Source organism: Felis catus, chromosome B1 (assembly GCF_018350175.1).
Source record: "Felis catus isolate Fca126 chromosome B1, F.catus_Fca126_mat1.0, whole genome shotgun sequence".
NCBI classification, from domain to species: domain Eukaryota; kingdom Metazoa; phylum Chordata; class Mammalia; order Carnivora; family Felidae; genus Felis; species Felis catus.
In genome coordinates, this window is record NC_058371.1 from 185,417,546 (window position 1) to 185,437,923 (window position 20,378).

Here is a 20,378-nt window from a genome sequence, read left to right on the forward strand (position 1 = left end):
AGCTAAAGAACAGCACCAGTCAGTGGACGATGTTGCCAGGTTTGTGACTCGTCAGTGAAAATTATTTTAATTCACAAAAATTGTGAGGAGGAAGAGGTGATATACTTCTGCAGTGGATTTTAAGAAGCACCTTGGAGTTGTGATAAATTGTAAGAAATAGGTTATTTTATCTTGAGAGAGCAGATGATTTTTTAGGGAATAAAACAAGTTGATAGTCTTGAGCCTTCAGGCAAACATATTTGCAGTTGGTAATTTGGTAGCTAATTTAGTTATTTCCTTTTTGTTTTCTCCCTCAAAGCTGCAAAATTTTGAGATACTTTGCTATTTTTTTTTTTTCAACGTTTATTTATTTTTGGGACAGAGAGAGACAGAGCATGAAGGGGGGAGGGGCAGAGAGAGAGGGAGACACAGAATCGGAAACAGGCTCCAGGCTCTGAGCCGTCAGCCCAGAGCCCGACGCGGGGCTCGAACTCCCGGACCGCGAGATCGTGACCTGGCTGAAGTCGGACGCTTAACCGACTGCGCCACCCAGGCGCCCCGAGATACTTTGGTATTGAGAGAACCTAGTCATTTATGTAAGTCAGTTAATTGAGTGCCTTCTGTGTGTTGGACAGTGCTAGATGGATAGTGCGAGATGTGCTAAAATGTAGATCTGGTTCTTGTCCCCATAAAGTAAATACTACAAATGGTGATTAGGTTTCTGAAAGAGAGTACTGGGGGTTATATGAGAGCATGATTTGAAAATTCAACTTAGACTGGAAAAGAGAAGGTGGGATTTAAGTCAAGGCCTAAGTTGAAAGTAATAGTTCTCTAAGTGTAGGGATTGGGGTGCAGGGAGCAGAGCATTCTTGGCAGATGGAACAGCATTTTTAAAAACTTTCTGAAAGGAAGAAAAAAGCACTTGAGAAGACATTGCAGTCTATGTATTCTTTAAAGTGTCCAAATGATTTGTGTATGTCAGCATTTCCATGCCAAATCACTTTTGAGATGTTACAGGACTGGTTTATGGAAAGTATGGATAATTAAAGATTGGTTTCTTTCTTTTGCCTAGTTGGAGCATAAACTCTTTAGGAACAAACAGAGTTTGTGTCTATGTCTGTATACTTATGCATGGAACTTAAAAAAAAATTCTGAGTTGGAAAAGGCAACAGAAGAGTGAAACTTGTCAATACAATGTAGAGTGTGGGTGAATCTTAGACATAATTGTGAGACATGGGTAGCTTTTTCATGAAAAGACATTTTCCCCTATTTCTTGGTAGAGAGGGTATAGTGATAGTGTAATTTGGTGTATACAGTTTATAATTTGCCTCTTATTCTGAATCTTTTGCTTTTGGGTGTCAGATTCCAAAATTGAAAGGAATCTGTCCCAGGCTAAGGAATTGATCTGGGGTAGTGTTAATGAAACAGAAAGTGTTATGGTTCTTTATTCAAGGACACGTGTTTGTTCTTTAAGACTGCACCATCCTGAGTTGTTATTTGTGTATATGTAGCTTCAGGACAAGCTGCTGTAGAAATCGAGAAAAGTTAAGGACAGATCATAGTTTAAATCTATAATTGTGAGTGATAAGGAGAAATGAACAGTCTTGGGTCTTAAGGTGTGGTAAACTCCTAGAGAGCTTGAGGGAGAAAAATTTTGAACAAATCAGCCAAAGAAGTGCTATTCTACACAATATGGGTCAGAAATTTTTAGCATTGTTTAATCTCCAAAAGGCAATCTGGACAAGAAGATGAAAGAAAATCTAAAAATACTTATTAAATATGAGATTCCAGGACAAACATTGCTACAATATGGAGCTGGCTGGTGCAGGACCTTTAAGGTTGACACTGGGGAAGGTTTACCAGGCATTGCCATAGCAGATCCCCATAGCAGATTGTTTGGGGCCTGTGGAAACAACAGTTTGAGGGGCCAGCTGCATAAAGACTACTTAAGCGATTCCGAGCGGGTTTTCAACAAGGCAACCTCGTTATTAAACTGATGAGAAGAGAATCAAGAGCAAATACATCCTAAACCACATCCTAAGATTATAGGGCCAGAATTGCGTCCTAGCTTTGCCACCTATTAGCTCTGATCTTGGCAATGTTAATTAACCTCCCTGTGCTTACTGCTTTTTCAGAAGATAGAGCTAATCATAACAACTACCTCATACGGTTGTTCTGAGATAAAATACATTAATTTGTGTACAGCCCTTAGAGTAATTCCTATCGCCCAGCAAGTGCTAAGTCAACATTTTTACTTTTGCTGCTGCCGATAGCAGGGGTAGATTTCCAGTTGGAGAAATTATTGGATCTTATTAACCGGTTAACCCAGTTAATTAAAAAGAAACATAAAAACAACTTAATGAAGTTCCTTTTAACGCAGCAGTTGAATTACAATATAGGGGTTTTAACTTGAATTAAAACTTGACATTACTTATCATTATGAAATGGATGACTCCAAATCTTTTAGGGCTGGAGGTAAGCTGTGGAAACAGACCATTAATTACATAAACACATATAATGTTTATTATTTAAATAATACATAGTTACATATGTTTATATAAACATAAAATATACATTATAACATCAATTATAAATTAATTTCTCAAACATCTATTTTAGTAGGCTTTGTTCTAATTCAAGTATAGCACTGGGATTAGATAAAGGTAATTTTCACTAAATCTTTAGAAAGGTGTGGTAATAAAGAGTAAGTGCAGTTATTTACCATTTACTTATTTCCTGTCAGACTAAAAACTCGTTATTGTCACCTAGAGTTAGGATTCTTGGGCTTTTGTTAATTCATAGAAAGCTAACATGATTTCCTAAAGGTATGCATGTATTATTACACTTGACCTTTGTGTTTGACTTAGGTAATTACAAGGGTTTAGTTACAGTAGGCTCTTTGTTTACCTTGCTAACATCTTACAAAATATTACATAGAACGTATGCATTTATACTAGCCCTCTGTGAATTGTGTTGTGAGGATGATAGAGTATTTCTTTCAAAATTTTTGAAAACTTGAGGAATGGGCAGTGTATTTCGAAACAGTGATTTAGTTGCCTTCTATTGTTGTTAATTTCTTAGGCATTTCTTTTGCTTGATTACATACGTAGCTGACTGAAACACACCAGTTGTATTTCAGCTGTTTGCCCAAATAAAACTATGTTTTGGATGCCGATGTTAAGCATTTCAGCTGAGAACTAGGAGGCTGTCTATACATGTGACAAGTGGGGTTTGATGTTTTCTGTTTGCTTTCTTTTTGTCCATTTTTTGGCATTAGAAATACATTAAAACATTGTAGATTCCACGTTATTCAAAATATTGTGTGGTACCTTTCCATGTGACTATTTACATCTAGTAGTTGTCATTGTACTCAATATCCTGCTATATATAGGCTGTTGTGATTGTAGGAAGAGAACTGTTGTTTTGATGTATCGAATTGAACTTGATCCTATATAAATGTTGACTTACCCCATTACAGATGAAGGCAACATTAAGTACATAAAGGAACTGTGCTAGTGTCACTGGTTCTTCTCTGACTTGGTTGGGGGGCTTAAGCTGTGAGGCAATTAAGAAGATAGTTTGACTCAGTCACATGAATTGTGTAGATGATTTCACAGAGACAAGGTATTTCATCTCATTGGAACTGAGAAGGGTGGGAAGGCTTAGGTAGGCAGATTAACTAGGTAGATGAGCTAGGTTTTAAGTAGAGTAGAAGTTCCCACGCTACCTTGGTTCACAGTATCAGTGCTTAATAATGTCTCACTAATTTTTCATGGTAGCCTAGGCCTGAAGAAATAACTAAGAAGTCCGTTTATTTAGTAGTTCGGTCCTAAAAACTTACTAATAATATTTATGTTCTAACAACTTAGTAGCCATTTAAACAAACACCACACATACATCGGGAAAATACTTTTATTTCATTCTTAACTACCGTTGTCTATTAGTGTGATGTCTGTGCCACTCGAACACTGCAGTTTCTTAAACTTTGGGGTCACATTGGATGCGGCCACCTTTATTTATTATTCCACACTGATATTTGCCTTATATTTGCTTTTTATTATAGCAACGATCAGAAATTGAGCTTTTGAAAGGTAATATCAAAAGGAATATAGCATAATGAACTACTTCTGCTAGTAGTTCCTGTGGCATCCCATTTTGAGTGTATGGAAAACAATAATTAATATAAATTGTTTGGAATCATTAAGGTGAGAACATAATTAGTCTTCTCTCTGGACGTAGGATATCATGGAGCAAATTGAATCAGTTTACTAATAGCAAGTTAAGTGTCCTGTCTATACTCAAAGAAGGAAGTAGTTTTCTCCTGACTGGATGTATAAATAGATGTTAAAGTTATACAGTAATCTAAATTTGGACTGTGCTAGGGGATTATGCATAAGCTGTCCTTCAGGAGATCTTAATATTGAACACAAGTGTATTTGATTTTTTTTTTTTTTTTTTTAATGCTTATTTTTGAGAGCCTGAGAGAGCACAAACGGGAGGGGCAGAGAGAGAGAGGGAGACACAGAATCTGGAGCAGGCTCCAGGCTCTGAGCTGCCAGAACAGAGCCCGATGTGGGGCTCAAACCCATGAACCATGAGATCGTGACCTGAGCCAAAGTCGGATGCTTAACCGACTGAGCCACCCAGGTGCCCCTATTTTGATTTTTTAAAGTGCTGCGTTCACATGTATCAGGTTTGTAAAGTGTTGTTGTTGTTTAACATCATAAAACTATATAAATTGAGAAATACAGTGCTAGCATTTTGGACACATACAGAAGACTTTAAGTTAGTGATGAATCCAGAAATAGCCAGATTACCTTAAAGAGGTGGGTAATTTCCTATTAAACTGATTTATATGTACTTAGAATAGATGGTCAGTTCTCTTATTTTTGTACCCACGACATATAGAAGTAAATGATATTGGAAGAAATTGTTGGAGGAAGGTAATTTGATGACTTTCAGTAGCTGCTGAATAAGTACAATAGCATTCACTGTGAACATGTTTAAAAATTGGTAATTGATCATTTCATTATGTTGGTATTGTGAAAGATGGGTAGCGTGTGGGTGTTAGACTCACCATATTTATAGTAGTGAAAAGAACTGTATTTTATCAAGTCACTATACTATATATGCTTCTTTCTTCTAATATAGTTCCTGGCAAGCGCATGCTGTTTTTAGCTTTGTCATTTCTTCTGTTTCCTTTACTGCTGTTACTTAAAACGTATTTTACTTATAGGGGCTTTAAACAAAAATAGGTTAGATGATATGGGGGGGAAGAGAATAAATTTTTTGGGGGGGTTATAGTCTTAGAAGTCTTGATTCATTATAAAGAATATTGCACACAAAGCTGTTTGTGTAGCCATTTTAATGTGGGTAGTTTTTATCTTAAGTTTGTTTATTTATTTTGAGAGAGGCCCGCATGCATACACCCAAACGAGGGAGGGGCAGAGAGAGAAGCCCAAGCAGGCTCCACACTCGGTGTGGAGCCCCATGCAGGGCTTGATCCCATGAACCTTGAGATACTACCTGAGCTGAAACCAAGAGTCAGATGCTTGACTGACTGAGCCACCCGGGCACCCCTAGTTTTTCTTTTTCTTTCCTTTTTTTTTTTTTTTTTTAACATTTATTTATTTCTGAGAGACAGAGCAAGACAGAGCATGAGTGGGAAAGGGGCAAAGAGAGAGGAGGACACGGAATCCGAAGCAGGCTCCGGGCTCTGAGCTGTCAGCATGGAGCCTGATGATGGGCTCGAACCCACAGACTGTGAGATCATGACCTGAGCTGAAGTCAGATGCTTAACCAATTGAGCCACCCAAGTGCCCCCTATTTTTTCTTTTAATAGAGCCACTCATATGACTAGATTGGATTGTAGTGGGTTAATCTAAAGATTTTAGTAAACAGTAGTAAAAATTTATACAAACCTTAAACAGGTTCTGAATAATAACTTAAAACTTGTACATTCATTCATCAGTCTGTTAATGTAGGACTGACACCTTTTCCTGAATACGGACCCTTTGTTTGGAGTTGAATTATGTAGTAAAATGTCTAGATCTTACCGTGGTATTTATAAACTTCACACACTTATAAAATACACAAGCGTTATCTTTCTGGAAATCAAGAGAATTCACCCTTTGAAATTCTAGAATTCCAGACTGCTTTTGCTCTTATAGTTATGTCAAGCATTTGATAGTTGTGTGTGTGTGTGTGTGTATGTGTATGTGTATGTGTATGTGTGTGTAACAACTTTTTCAAGCTTTTCTGAGCACATAGCAGGACATGCATATAAAACTCTTTTCTGTGCTAAGAGTTTACCATTTCATGTCAAGTATAATTATGTTGACCCAACTGGTAGGAACAGAGATGTGGCTATACCACTGTATGTTTTAAAGAGGGTATGATTATCTCGAGGATTTATTCATTAGATAAGAAGTAATTAAGAGTGTAGTGTGGACTTCTATATTGAGTATTTAACAGGTGTCAGACAATTGGTATACTAGGTTCTTTTAAATATATTGTTTTATTTAATTTAAACAAGAGCGACCGTATTCTCGTTTTACAAATAGAGCATGAGAGAAGTTGATCTTGTTCAAAATCAGCTGCCAGTAAGAAAGCAGGGACTTGAACCTAAGTTTGTCTTGCATCAAGGATATGTTCTTAACCACTGTTACTCAACCATCCTCATTCCTCATCTCCATGTAATTCTTTTATATGTAAGTATTTGGAAAGTGGTAATTGTAATTAGATTAAACAGTACCAGTCATTTATAATAGATAAACTTCAAAGTAGGTACCAAGAATTTCTTTGGGTCATGCTGTGTCAAGTTTTGGATTCTTAAGAAATGCAGTTTTATATTATCTGCATATTTAATTATGCCAGAATAAAGTCTATACTTTGAAAGGTAACCGAATCCTAACAGTATTGTAATGGCACTACATAACTAGGATTTTCAGAACTAAAGATTAACTTTTTCAGTGTTTATAGCAGGGCTGGTGTAAGACATGGCTGCTGATTTCACTTATATTGTTCTAGAACAGTAAAAATAAAGTTGCCCTATTTCTTTTAATGACTGTATATAGTTTGTCAGATTCTATCGATGGATACTCAGATTTGTGGTCTTTGCTATTAAAAACACTTGCTGCCCTTAGTACCCTCTTAGAACCTTGTACACGCATTTTTTCACACATGCATAAATATATGTCTGAAATGAATTCCCTACAAATGAAATTGGTTGGGGCACAGGGTGTCTTTGAATTTTATTAGATTGCCAGATTGCCCTTCATAGATGTATCTACCCCAACCAGTAAATAATGAGCATGCAAGTGTCTATTACTGTATTCCTTGCTGACACTGTGTTGTGGAACTTTTTTTTTTTTAATTTTTTATTAATGTTTATCTATTTTTGAGAGAGACAGAGACAGAATGCGAGTGGGTTGGGGCAGAGAGAGAGGGAGACAACAGAATCTGAAGCAGGCTCCAGGCTCCGAGCCGTCAGCACAGAACCTGACCCGAGGCTCGAACTCACAAGCTGTGAGATCATGACCTGAGCTGAAGTCAGACGCTCAACTGACTGAGCCACCCAGGCACCCGTGGAACTTTTTATATTTGTCAGTATTATAAGTGAGAAATGAAATGTTATTTTTTTTTTTTTTTAAATTTTTTTTTCAACGTTTATTTATTTTTGGGACAGAAAGAGACAGAGCATGAACGGGGGAGGGGCAGAGAGAGAGGGAGACACAGGATCGGAAACAGGCTCCAGGCTCTGAGCCATCAGCCCAGAGCCCGACGCGGGGCTCGAACTCACAGACCGCGAGATCGTGACCTGGCTGAAGTCGGACGCTTAACCGACTGCGCCACCCAGGCGCCCCGAGAAATGAAATGTTATTATGGTTTTAGTTTGCTTTTCTTTTGTATGAAATTGAAATCTTTACATGTATTTATAGCCATTGGTGTTTCTTTTTGGATCTAAGACCAGTGCTTTTCTCAACTTTCCAAAAGTATTGCTACCTGCTTGACTGACAGTCATTGGTAAGGTGGTATTTTAAAACGCATCCCAATCACAGAGAAGGTAAATTTGAAAAAGTGTAGAGTACTATAGGATTAATAAAACTTGGTGTCTGTTCATATTCTTTGCCCATCTTTTTATGGTTAGCTGGCCTTTTTCTTTAAAAAAAATTTGTTTTAATGTTTATTTTTGCGCGCGCGCGCGAGAGAGAGCGCGAGCGAGCAGGGGAGGGGCAGAGAGGGAAGGAGACACAGAATCTGAGGCAGGCTCCAGGCTCTGAGATGTCAGCACAGAACCTGATGTGGGGCTTGAACCCATGGACCAGACTGCGAAATCATGACCTGAGCTGAAGTCTAATGCTTAACCGACTGAGCCACCGGGGTGACCTGAGCTGGCCTTTTTCGTATGGATCGTAGGTGCTTTTAACAGAATAGCTTTCTCGATAGAAGTTGCAATTTTCTTACCAAAATTGGCATTCTGTATTTAAGTTCTAATTTTTGCTCCTGTTTTTTTGCTTTGTTTATTACACTTCATACCATGTAGAAACTTGAATTTTATACAAGTGCTTTTAATGAATTGAATTATTTGAATCCATGTGTTCCACTATTTACTATTTTAGTTTGTTTTATACATCTTTGATCAATCTGGATATATATATATATATATAATATATAAAATAGATACATATATATTTTTTAGTTTATTTTGAGTGAGAGAGAGGAGAAAGAATCTTATGCAGGCTCTGCACTGTCAGCACAGAGCCTACTTGGGGCTCGAACTCATGAACTGTGAGTTCATTACCTGAGCAGAAATCAAGAGTTGGATGCTTAGCTGACTGAGCCACCGAGGCACCTCAATCTGGAATTTTTTTTAGATGGATGTAAGGTTTGAGGTAGGGATTCAGGAAGGCGCACAGTCTCTATCTCAATATATTCCCTCATCAGAAAACATAACACTGAGTTATTGGGGGTTATTTCCCCATATTGACACATTTTCATTACTCATAATTTGAGCATTAGTCATTGAGATTCATTACAGTTATAAATAATTTGATAGAGTTCATTAAAAATTTAAAACTTTCTTGTGTACATTTTGGGAAACATTTTCACCTTTCTGTGGGATCTTTTTTATGATTCGTTCTTTGAACCAGACCACTTGAGAGATATTTCAAAAAACTCTTATGTATATGTAAACACAAAAGTAAACAAATAATGCCTTTGCAGTATCTCATGTTTTGCCATACTTGGTTCACGTCAGAGTTGGTGATACTGGCTGGTGTGAGGTTTGGCACTAGTTGTTGTACTATGCCATTTGCGTGTGCCCATTACAAAAAAATACTCAGGTTGATACTACTCAGCACGCTGAGGTTTTTTTTGGTTTATTTTCTTAATTAAACAGGGTTAGAAATATGAACTGCTTTTGACTTGCTTTCCAAGCATGTTTTTGCTGCTTTAGGCATCTATTTAACATGCCTCTTATTTGCCTTGACTTAGAGTACTGTTTCTCATGCTTTAGCGAGCGTCAGAGTCACATGAAAGCTGGTTAGAATAGATTGCTAAGCCTCATCCCCAAATTTGTGATTAAGTGTGTCGGGGCAAGACCCAAGTTTTGTATTTCTAACCAGTTCTCAGGTAATACAGATGACTTTTTAAGCGAGTCTTTGTTTCAAGACCGGAAAACACTGGATAACAGGGTATCCAGTCAAATGTAGAATTTGACTCTCTTGTGCAATTTTCAATTATTAGTCATTGAAACTTCAAAATTAGGTAATCACAGTTTTAATAGTGTGACACCCTATTTTTGTGACTGATGCCTTAGTCTGCATAAATACTCCATGATTATTATGAAAGGTGGTAAAACTTAAAAGGAAAATGGTTATAATTCATAGGATCACTAGTACCTGGTTCTGCCTTTTTCTGTGCTCTGTGTTAGGTTATTTATTTATTTATACATACGTGGAGGGCCTCATCTATTTAGTAGTACAGCAGATCATCAGGTAGCTTTTCTTTTTTTCTCAAGGTTAATAAAGGCCTTAATTTCTCTCTCTCTCTCTCTCTCTCTCTCTCTCTCTCTCTCTCTCACACACACACACACACACACACACACACACACACACACACACACCCCTCTGTGCATAATTTAACAAGGAAAGAAAAACAAGAATCCATAAAGGATACGAGGGAGCAGTTCTGTTAAAACACAGATAAAGTGCTGTTCCATACAAAACAGCATAAAGAATAAGAATCAAGTCACTCTGAACACGAAGAAAATCATCTCATAAATCATGTAGCCAAAGTTGCCAGTAAATCTGGTATTGGCTCAATTAGGCAAACTGCTGGGTCCTTCCGTCTGTTTTCCTCTCTGTAGCATAAGTAAATGACACTGACAGCAGGCCACAGGGGTCTGTCTCGATGGAAGGAGGAGTACAGAGAGGGAGGAAACCTGGGGATGATGGGTCTGTGGTCTTGCTCCCTGCCTCCCCTCTGGTTTTGAAATAGGCCAGGTCAGTTGGTTGTGGTCTTCATTATTTTTGACATTTTTGACCTGTTGAACTTGGGTCTTGATCTAGACCCTCATCCCCTCTAGTTTGCCTGTGAATATGCCTATACTTTGAACCTCTTATTGTACTTTGAAAAGTCCACAATGTTCGCAGAGTCAATGGCTTAAATTCATACTAGTATACTTTTTATTTAAAATTTAAAAACCTCAGACATATAGCACACATAGAAGAATTTACTGTGTATAAATATAATACAGTGGTAACGACTGCCTCAAGCCTAGTAATCAAAGCATGCCATAAAGGAGTCTGTGATTGTGGTGACACACAACAGAAGGATTGTCACAAAACTCTCAAGGCCTAACACACCAGTTTTCCAATAAAATATACTTAAGTTTTCCAGTAGAGACAATTAGAATTTTGAAGTGATACATGAGAAAGATGTTAGTTAGATCTAAGGCAGAAATCTGTCCAGGTTTGGCATACACTTAAAGAGGGCATTGCTCAGTTTTCAAGTCAGATGGGGAGGGGGAAAAGGACGTAGCTGTTTTTGGAGGACACTTTTATGTGACTTGCATCTGGTGCTGGGTTATTGATAGATCTACTTCTGTTTCCCTGATTTAAAACAAAAGACCACCTAAGGGTTGGGATCAATTAAATCAGGGCCAAAAAAAAAAAAAAAAGTGCGGATGACTAACAGCATCCACTGTAGACGAAGAAGGACAGAGAAGAGTAATACTTTGTTTTAATATAATCTCTGTTCAGTAGATCACAAACTTTTTTTCCCTATGTTTCCAGCTCCCACCCCCACACTAGCTAACTTTTTGCTATTGTATTTATACGTACATTTTCTTGGGACTTTGAGGAGAGTGTGTTAATGTAGGAGGGGCCCAGGATTGGGAATCAGTACAGTGATAACTAGTCTTAATAAGCTGCTTAATTGGCTTCAAGACTACTAATATTGAATTTTGTTCATTGGAAAAGCAGCAGTATTGACTGTATTTTTAAGAGACCTTTCAACTTTAAAAATGTAGTTTTTCCTGAAGTTCTCTATAGCACAAACAGTAAGTTTCTTATATTCCTGTGATAACAGGACAGCAGTAGATAACAGTAGCATCTCGTGGAATTGGATCATTGGGTGATGATCGAATATTGAGGTACTAGAGTAGTGTTGACGGTCTGTCTCTGGAGTCTGGAAGTCTGAGGGTTTGGTTAACCATTTAACTGAGTACATACACTATGCCTAGTTTCTAATAAAACATGGCAAATAGTTCCGTTAATGTACAGTATTGGTGTTCTGCCATTTACACCAATTTGTTCTCAGCATTTGTTCTCAGAAAAATATAAAAGAATGAGTATTTGGGTTAACTGTGCTTTTGAATGCCTTTACTTTATGCTGTTGAAGCTTGAGGAGTCTGAGCAGGAAAAAGATCAAAATAAAGAGAGTGGCTTTTTATCTTAATGTGTTTCAAGGAGTTTTCAAGTTCAAGTCTGATCTGTTACCAGTTCTGTGACTTTCTCATATTTTTAGTATGTGAGATTGAAGGTACATTTTTACAGTCTGAGGGTCTTACAGACTGGTCGCTGTTTGGTGGTTATTGCCTGTGGATGCTTGAACTTGATCTAACTGTACCTATTTCACTTCACTTCAAGTAAGTAATGTGCTACTGTTGGAACTATGTATTGAGGTAACTTGCTAATTAAAATGTCTTCAAAAAGATGACACTAGGATTCTATTTTGAAATGAGTAAACTTGGAAACTGAGCAGTATGGTGATGTAAATTTGATAGTATTTAAACAAATATTTATTGTTTGACAAGTGACCAATTTGGTTTTTGTTTTTTTTGTTTTTTTTTTCTTGCCTTGCAAGGCAACAGACAAGCGCTTTGTTGAGTCTGAGGAAGTTACTCGCAAAGTAGATGAAAACTGTATTACGTTTCGCTACTGAGATAATGTGGAAAAGGATTGCCTGTCTTATGTCAGTAATCACATCTGAAGGCAGGAGAAGTTCTAAATATCCTCAAATAGATCAAAGCTATTTCAAAGCAACTACAGGCTCTAGTGTAGCTGATTCATGCTCTGTGCTGCACTGTCATTAAGGCATTGAGTCATAGTTTAATTGGCACTGGTTTTTTTTTTCATGGTCTTAATATAAAATAATCTTGCAGGTAGTGCTGTGTCAACTCCAGAAACGTAGTTTGCTTTAAAAAATATGGCCAAAGAAGAAAGAAGCCTGAAATATATTGAGTAGGATGGGTTTGTTTGCCAAAAGTCTTATTAAATTTAGAATTAAGTTCAGGTGAATTAAAGAGAAGGCTTCACTTCTATTGTACATTGTCAATTTGGTGAATTTAAGTGCTCCAACAGATGGCATTAGCTAAAAATACCAAGTTGGTCCGTGAAAGATTAGGTTAGGCTATTTTGTGAAAAGTAGAGACCCAAAATAGCAAAGTCATAAATGATGACTTCAGATTTTTATACTGTTTTTCAATTTGTAAATAAACACATTAATTGAATGAACTGTGACTTCAGCATTTGCAGGTGGACTTTATTTGGTCCACATGCCAAACAAAATATGGTTGTTTTGTGCTAGTGACGGTAGCAGGTGGAGTAGAAGGGATGGGAGATGGCTGCCCATACCGGTATTTGCAAACCACACTTCATCTGAGTGCTACATTAGCCAATTTGTCTTGAACCTTCTCTAAACCTGGTTTCCCTCTCTAGTTCATTGATTTAGCAGATGTCCTTTGCCTTTCTCTTTCATACATATTTATCAACGTTTCTACAACACTAGTGCCGCCCCTTATTATCCCATGAATGTATTCCTTTTTGTGCTTCTTTGCCATCATTTCATTGAATTGGGTGGGGCTTGGGAAAAGAGATGGTAGACTTACATGCTCTTTTAGCTCTTTTGAACCGAGTGGCCTATTGTTAGCGTAAGTGGGGAATTACTGAGGCTTTAAACAAATGTAAATTTGCATGTGGTAACATTTTAGTGATGCTACAAAACCAGTGTCTTAGTTTTGTTTTGCAGGTTGAATATTTGTGTTTTAAATTTTGTACTTTAGACACTCATTTAAGTGATGACTTTTGCTTTGGTATTTGTGTGAAACCACGTGATCATTATATTCCATAATCAGATTTAAATTTGTTAACACGTTTTCACCATTACAGTCTCACTTGACAAGATTTTGTAGCGTATGACTTGTTTCATATATACTCTTTAGAAATTTTTCTTGATGGTTAATTTTGCAATTGATTATGAAACAGTAGCACATTTGTTTTGGGAGAAGGTTTAATTTTGATTCACCTGATGTCTTTGCGTTTTATTTTTATGTCATGAAGTTCAGTTTTAAATGCCCTAAATGAACCTTGACCAACTTTTTTTTTGTGGATATAGGTATATGACTGATGGGATGTTACTTCGTGAAGCTATGAATGATCCCCTCCTGGAGCGTTATGGTGTAATAATTCTTGATGAGGCTCATGAAAGGACATTGGCTACAGATATTCTCATGGGTGTTCTGAAGGAAGTTGTAAGACAGAGATCAGATTTAAAGGTGAAGTAATTTTTTTACTCATTTCATAAAAAAAAAGGTACATATAAAAACAACACATGCTGATTACTCTAATCAACTGTAAAAGAAGGAACCAGTAAGCACCTGCGTTGGCATTTTTCTTTGTTTCTAATATCCTTACCTGTGTCTTCATTTTAGACTTTAGTATGATTCCACTTTTAAGTAATGTATTTTGAAGCCAAATCTTTTCCATTTCTTTTTTTTTTATTAAAATTTTTTTTAATAAACGTTTATTCATTTTTGAGAGACACAGACACAGTGTGAGTAGGGGAGGGGCAGAGAGAGGGAGGCACAGAATCTGAAGCAGGCTCCAGGCTCCGAGCTGTCAGCACAGAGCCTGACGCAGGGCTCGAACCCACGAACCATGAGATCATGACCTGAGCCAAAGTTGAATGCTTAACCGACTTAGCCACCCAGGCACCCCCACCCAACCCTTTATTAAATATAGAAACTTCTTCCTATTAAGGATCAAATCTTTGTTCTGTCCCAACATAAACACATCCATTATAACTTGTCACGTTGGGAAGTAGGAACAACTGTACTCAGAACAAGCTGTTCCTCAGACATGTGTTTACTTAACCTACTTGTCTCCACCAAGGCAGAAGGATTCTGGGTCTTAAAAATTGTTATCCTAGTTTGGTTTTGCTTCTAGAAATTTACATTTTTAAAGATTGAAGTACTATGAGTAGTCATTGATTAAAACTTAGGAGCCGTTGAAGTTTGTGTTGTGTTTTAATTGAAGTATCGTTGACACACTGTGTTAGTTTCAGATGTGCAGCGTAGTGATTGGCAGTGACAGTTCTGGGTGCTGTGCTCAACTCGAGTGTAGCTACCAGCTGTCACCACAGTGCCATTACAGTACCATTGACTGTATTCCCTGTGCTGTACTGTTCATCCCTGTGACCTATTCATTTCCATAACTAGAAGCTTGTACCTCGCACTCCCTGCACCTATTTTGCCCGTCGCTCCGCTTCCCTCTTCTCTGGCAACCACCAGTTTGTTCTTTGTATTTATGGGCCTGTTTCTGCTTTTTGCTTTTAGATACCACATATAAGTGAAATCGTGTGAACTATTAAAGGTTTTAGGAAGGAAAGTCAAAAAGTAGAAATTAACACTCTAGTAGAATAGTTAATGGGAAAGCTTTTAGTCAAGTAAATTTTTAATGGCTTCTATAATGTGTGATTTACATGGAGGGAGGGTGACTGCATAGTTTTATATCCTTGCACCTGAAGAGCCTTTTGTGCTGTGGCTTTTTTACAACAGTGTAGAAAATCCCTGTTTAATTTTAGGAATTTTTAATTTTAGGAATTTTTCTAAAGAAGTCATGCTTATTAAAGATGATTTGGGGGCTCCTGGGTGGCGCAGTCGGTGAAGCGTCCGACTTCAGCTCAGGTCACGATCTTGCGGTCTGTGAGTTCGACCCCCGCATCAGGCTCTGGGCTGATGGCTCAGAGCCTGGAGCCTGCTTCCGATTCTGTGTCTCCTTCTCTCTCTGCCCCTCCCCCCTTCATGCTCTGTGTCTCTCTGTCTCAAAAATAAATAAACGTTAAAAAAAAATTAAAAAAAAAATAAAGATGATTTGGAGAGAGGAGAGTAAATTTATATCTGCCACATCTTTTTTTAAATTTTTGCATCCTGTTTACTGTGTACAAGGTTGTCATGTCCTGTTTTAATAAACATAGCAGTAGTCGTACTATTTATTAATGTTGCTTTTACCAATCCCTTTTATACATTATGTTAACCTTATGTAAACATAAATATGTGTTTTATAAACTTGGGTTTTTTTTTTAATGTTTATTTATTTATTTTGAGAGCAAGAGAGAGAGCATAAACGGGAGAGGGCAGAGGGAGGGAGGGAGACAATCCCAAGCAGCCTTCGTGCTGTCAGCGCTGTGCCCAACACAGGGCTCGATCTCATGACTGTGAGATCATGACCTGAGCTGACATCAAGAGTTGGGTGCTTAACCAACTGAGACACCCAGGTGTCTCTAAACTTTGGATTTTAAGGTATTGTTTCATGAAAATATAGTTTATTTATCGGATATCGGGTTTATTTCTTATTTTTTAAAATGTAAGTCTTTTACTGTAGCTCAGTGTTTCTGTATTTGATTTTTTAATTGGTTTATTTATAGGAAGGCTTTTGTAGGCTTTTTTATAATTGATGTATATAGAACAGTAAACATTAACTTGTCTTTTTTTCCTGAAGACCATGTGAGAATCCTGGAAGACAACTTTAAATAATTGACTGTTTTCTTTGCAGGTTATAGTTATGAGCGCTACCCTGGATGCAGGGAAATTCCAGATTTACTTTGATAACTGTCCTCTCTTAACTATTCCTGGGCGTACACATCCTGTTGAAATCTTTTATACTCCTGAACCAGAGAGAGATTATCTTGAAGCAGCCATTCGAACAGTGATCCAAATTCATATGTGTGAAGAGGAGGAGGGAGATCTTTTACTTTTCTTAACTGGTCAAGAGGTATCGTCATTGTTTGCTTCATTATTTAGCTTTTAAACATATTAAATTATGCAACTTTTTAAGCCCAAGAACTTGGCATATATTAACCACATATTTCTTATCCCATGGTATAAAGTTTCTCTTCAGCCTGATTGCATTTATATATGAAATACATACCCCTTTGTATACTCTGTGGATACCTCTGTGTCATTAGTGTTAATTACCCTGAGAATAAATTGTTTTAGAATTTCACGATTTAGCAGCTGTAGTCTCGACTTTGGAGAGACCTGGGTGCGGTAAGTAGTGGTGTGTGGTAATTTGCAGTTTTGCTGAGGTATGAATTTGATCCACACAACCCCTATGAAGTCGGGTTGTTAGCTTGTGAATGAACTTGAGTAACTTGGATGCCCATTCAACGTCAGAATGAATGTTTGTGTTTTGGTTTGGTCATCTGTGTGTGCGCTGAGGATTGTAAGAAATCGTTGAATTTTTTTAGTTAGAATTTACCCGTTTTAAGATACACGTTTTATTCTCAGGCGCTGCATGTTTTAAACTTCTTTCCCACGGTAGCTTTATAGGTGTGCTGTGACATTCTGGAGCTGAAGTTGAGGAAAAAGCTGTCTGGATAAATCCGTTTCAGAGAGCCTTTTGGTGGAGGCTGTTCTTAGAATTTGTCTTCTGTTTCAGTAGGCTTTAGGGGTTTTCTAGAATGTGCTTCTCAAACTGACATATGTGCAGATCACGTAGAAAATTTGCAGATTCTGATTCAGTAGGTCGGGTGGAATCTGAGACTGTTCCTGACAAGCTTCCAGGTAATGCTGAAGCTCCCCAGGTTTGAGTCGCACAGGTTCTAGAGCGGCGTTGTTCTGTTAGACTTTTTTTCAGTGCCACACGTGTTCTGTAACTGTGCTGTTCAGTGTGGTAGTCAGCAGCAGCGTATGGCTTGTGAGTGTGTGAATGTGGCTAGTGAGAGAAAGGACTAAATTTTAATTTTACAGCATTTGAATGAAGAGCTACCTGTGACCACCCTTTTCCTGTTTCGGTTTTTGTATAGCCCATTAGTTAAGAATTTTTTTTTCCGTTTTAAGTTTGTTTATTTATTTTGAGAGAGGAGAGAGTAAGAGTGCGGGGGAGGGGCAGGAGAGAGAATCCCAAGCAAGCTTCTAGTCGCCAGCCTGGAGCCCACACTGTGCGAGCGACACCTGAGCTGAAGCGAGAGTCGAACACTTAACCGACTGAGCCACCGAGGTGGCCCTGTTTTCACATTTCCGAAATGTTGTAAATAAGACCAAACAGTGTGCAACAGACAGGCTGTGTGGATGCAAAGCCTGGTGGTTTTGGCCCTTATGGTAAAAGGTCTGACCTCTGCCCCAGAACATTTCTCAAGTGTGGCCAGTGGACTGCCTGCCTGGGGAAGGAGAGTTTGTTAAAGCAAGTTCTTGGTCCTGTTCCAGACTTGCAGAAATAGGTGAAACCTGAGGCCAAATATAGGAATCTGCATCTTTGATGAGGTCTACAGGCCACTTTTATATTGCCTTAGGTTTAAAGGTCACTGTCCCAGAGGGATGTTTAAGCCTGTATAATTCCTGTAGTACGTTAATGACACGACTCTGGACAGGGTTGTGGGGAATTGCCCTAGTTCTTCCAGATACCAAAATCCGAGGTTTTCTGTGTGATTGCCTGCCTCTATTGGAATGTGAATTATTTGATTTGTATTCAGTTTCTACGGGAATGCTTGGTATACATAATATTTGAGCAAATGCTATTGCTTTAAGAGCTAGAAATGTTGAGTAATTGTTTATCCCTGCATTTCTTCAGTATTCATGTAATTTACGATTTGTGCCCCATTGGCCGTGGTTCCTTTTCTATAGAGCAAGGGTTTTCAACCTCAGCGCTGTTTACCTAGTAGTTCAATCAGTATTTTTGTTGTGGGGCGCCCTGTGCATTGTGGCATCTTTGGCCTTATCCGTTAGATGCAGTAACATTCCCTCCTCCGGTTGTAGCAACCAAAAATGTCTGCAGACATTGCCAGATGTCCCCTGGGTGGAAAATCATTCCCAGTGCAGTCATACTTTTTCTTTTGGGATAGAAAACGTGTTGCAAATTCAGTTTTACGGATACACCTCTGTTGGTACTAGTCTTCCTTTCTATGTGTTTTGAATGGAAGAATTTTTATATATTTTGTAAACAAGAGTACCAAATGCTTTTTTGATGGCATATAAACAGTATTTATGCTCTAATGCAGTGTTTAGGTTGTTGAGGTCTTTTTGTCCTTTTGTATCTGGTCTCTAGTTTCTTCATCTAGAGTGCATAGTGTATTTTCTTAAACGACTTCTTAAAATAGCCATTATATTCAGATAACTAAGCAAATTAGAATTTTATCAAATATCAGATGGTCTCATGAAAGGCTTTTCTATGATTTAACTTCATATACTTGATATTTTGGCAGCCATCCCATATTTGGGGAAAGGGAGTAAGCCCCATGGTTTTCAAATGTGTGCTGGAGTGTATGTTTTCCAGTGAAGTTATTAACTGTAATTGTGAACTAGTTTTGCATGTGCCCTGTTATATTTTTAAATACCCTTTAGGTGACTAGGTTTGAATTTTGAAGATCTTTAGGGAGAAAGTAGCAGAGTACCTAATGTATTTTGTTTCACTGATTGTGTTTAGTAGAGCTGACTCAAAGACATATAAAATACTATTTTTCCATGGCTGTGAATCTGTGTTACTCTTACATGGTCAGTTAAATGGTAGATTCCTAGAATTCTCCGGACTCTTGTCTTCATAAATTTGAATAGCACCCATAAAATTTAGTTTTCTCATGAAATTTTAAAATGATTTTTTACGAGCATTTTACCATTTTGACCACTTAAACAGTAATGCTTGTGTGCTAATCTGAGTAAATTTGGGTAAAGGAGATCCATCTTAATGGGTGAAAGGTTGGGAAGAATTTGAATTCTAGAATTTTTTTGTGTTATTTTATGTTAATGCATAAAATCTGGACTTAAAAGTCCTTAGGGAAGCTATACTTCTGAATTAGATAAGAGTGATTGTAACTGAAATATCAATTGTTTGTGATATGAAGATGTTGAAACCATTCTTAAAGCAGCACGTTCTTTTACCGTGAATTTTGATGAATAAAATGTCTTTTCCATATGCAGTGAGTTCAGCCTCCTCAAATTACTAGTCCAAATTTATTTATTAACCTATATTAATACTTTTGGAGCTGAAAGTCGTAAAAACTCCTGAGCTTCTGTCTCAACACTCAATCTTGCTCAAAACTAACAGATGGTTGCTTTATGCTGATGAATGTCAATGAGTTTTGTTCTTTTCTGAACTTCCCATGTTGACTGTGGGAATTTGGTAAACTTAAGGAAAAATTTTGTTGCAGTTTTAAAAGTGTTTAGAACTTTGCTTATATAAAAAACATAAGTGGTGTCGGAATTTTTTCCTCTCAACTTTAGAGATATCTTTATATCCCATGCAGTAGTGCTTTTGTTTTAACTCTGTACACATTTGACAGATTGGATAGCCTAGTCCAAGTAAAACTGGGGTTACCTTGTTAAAATTCTGGAATCTGCAAATGTACGATTTTGGGTACTTTGTTTTCTGATATATGACATCTGGATGTTTGCTGGCGTTGGACCTTTTGTCTGGTCAAATACATGTTTAATTAAGTAAATTAAAAACATTCTGGATATTGGAATCAGTTTTTTCCTATTTTCTTTTTCTTAATTTTAGAAAAAAACTAACTTGGGGCTTATATCCAAATCTTTTTGATTTGGAAGAGATATAATTTTGTATTTGCATACCAGCAGGGGGCATTCTAATCTAGATACAGCATTTAAAAGCTTTTTTTTTTCC

The 20,378-nt window shown here is 37.5% G+C and overlaps 1 protein-coding gene across 1 annotated transcript in view; it reads left to right on the top strand.

Annotated features, from left to right (window-relative positions):
• Positions 1-20,378, top strand: part of DHX15 (DEAH-box helicase 15) — a 61,628-nt gene that overhangs the window by 16,765 nt on the left and 24,485 nt on the right. Inside the window, exons 4-5 of the mRNA XM_003985486.5 lie at positions 13,879-14,038; positions 16,317-16,535. Coding sequence (XP_003985535.1) covers positions 13,879-14,038; positions 16,317-16,535 — 379 coding nt within the window. The remainder of the gene's footprint in view (positions 1-13,878; positions 14,039-16,316; positions 16,536-20,378) is intronic.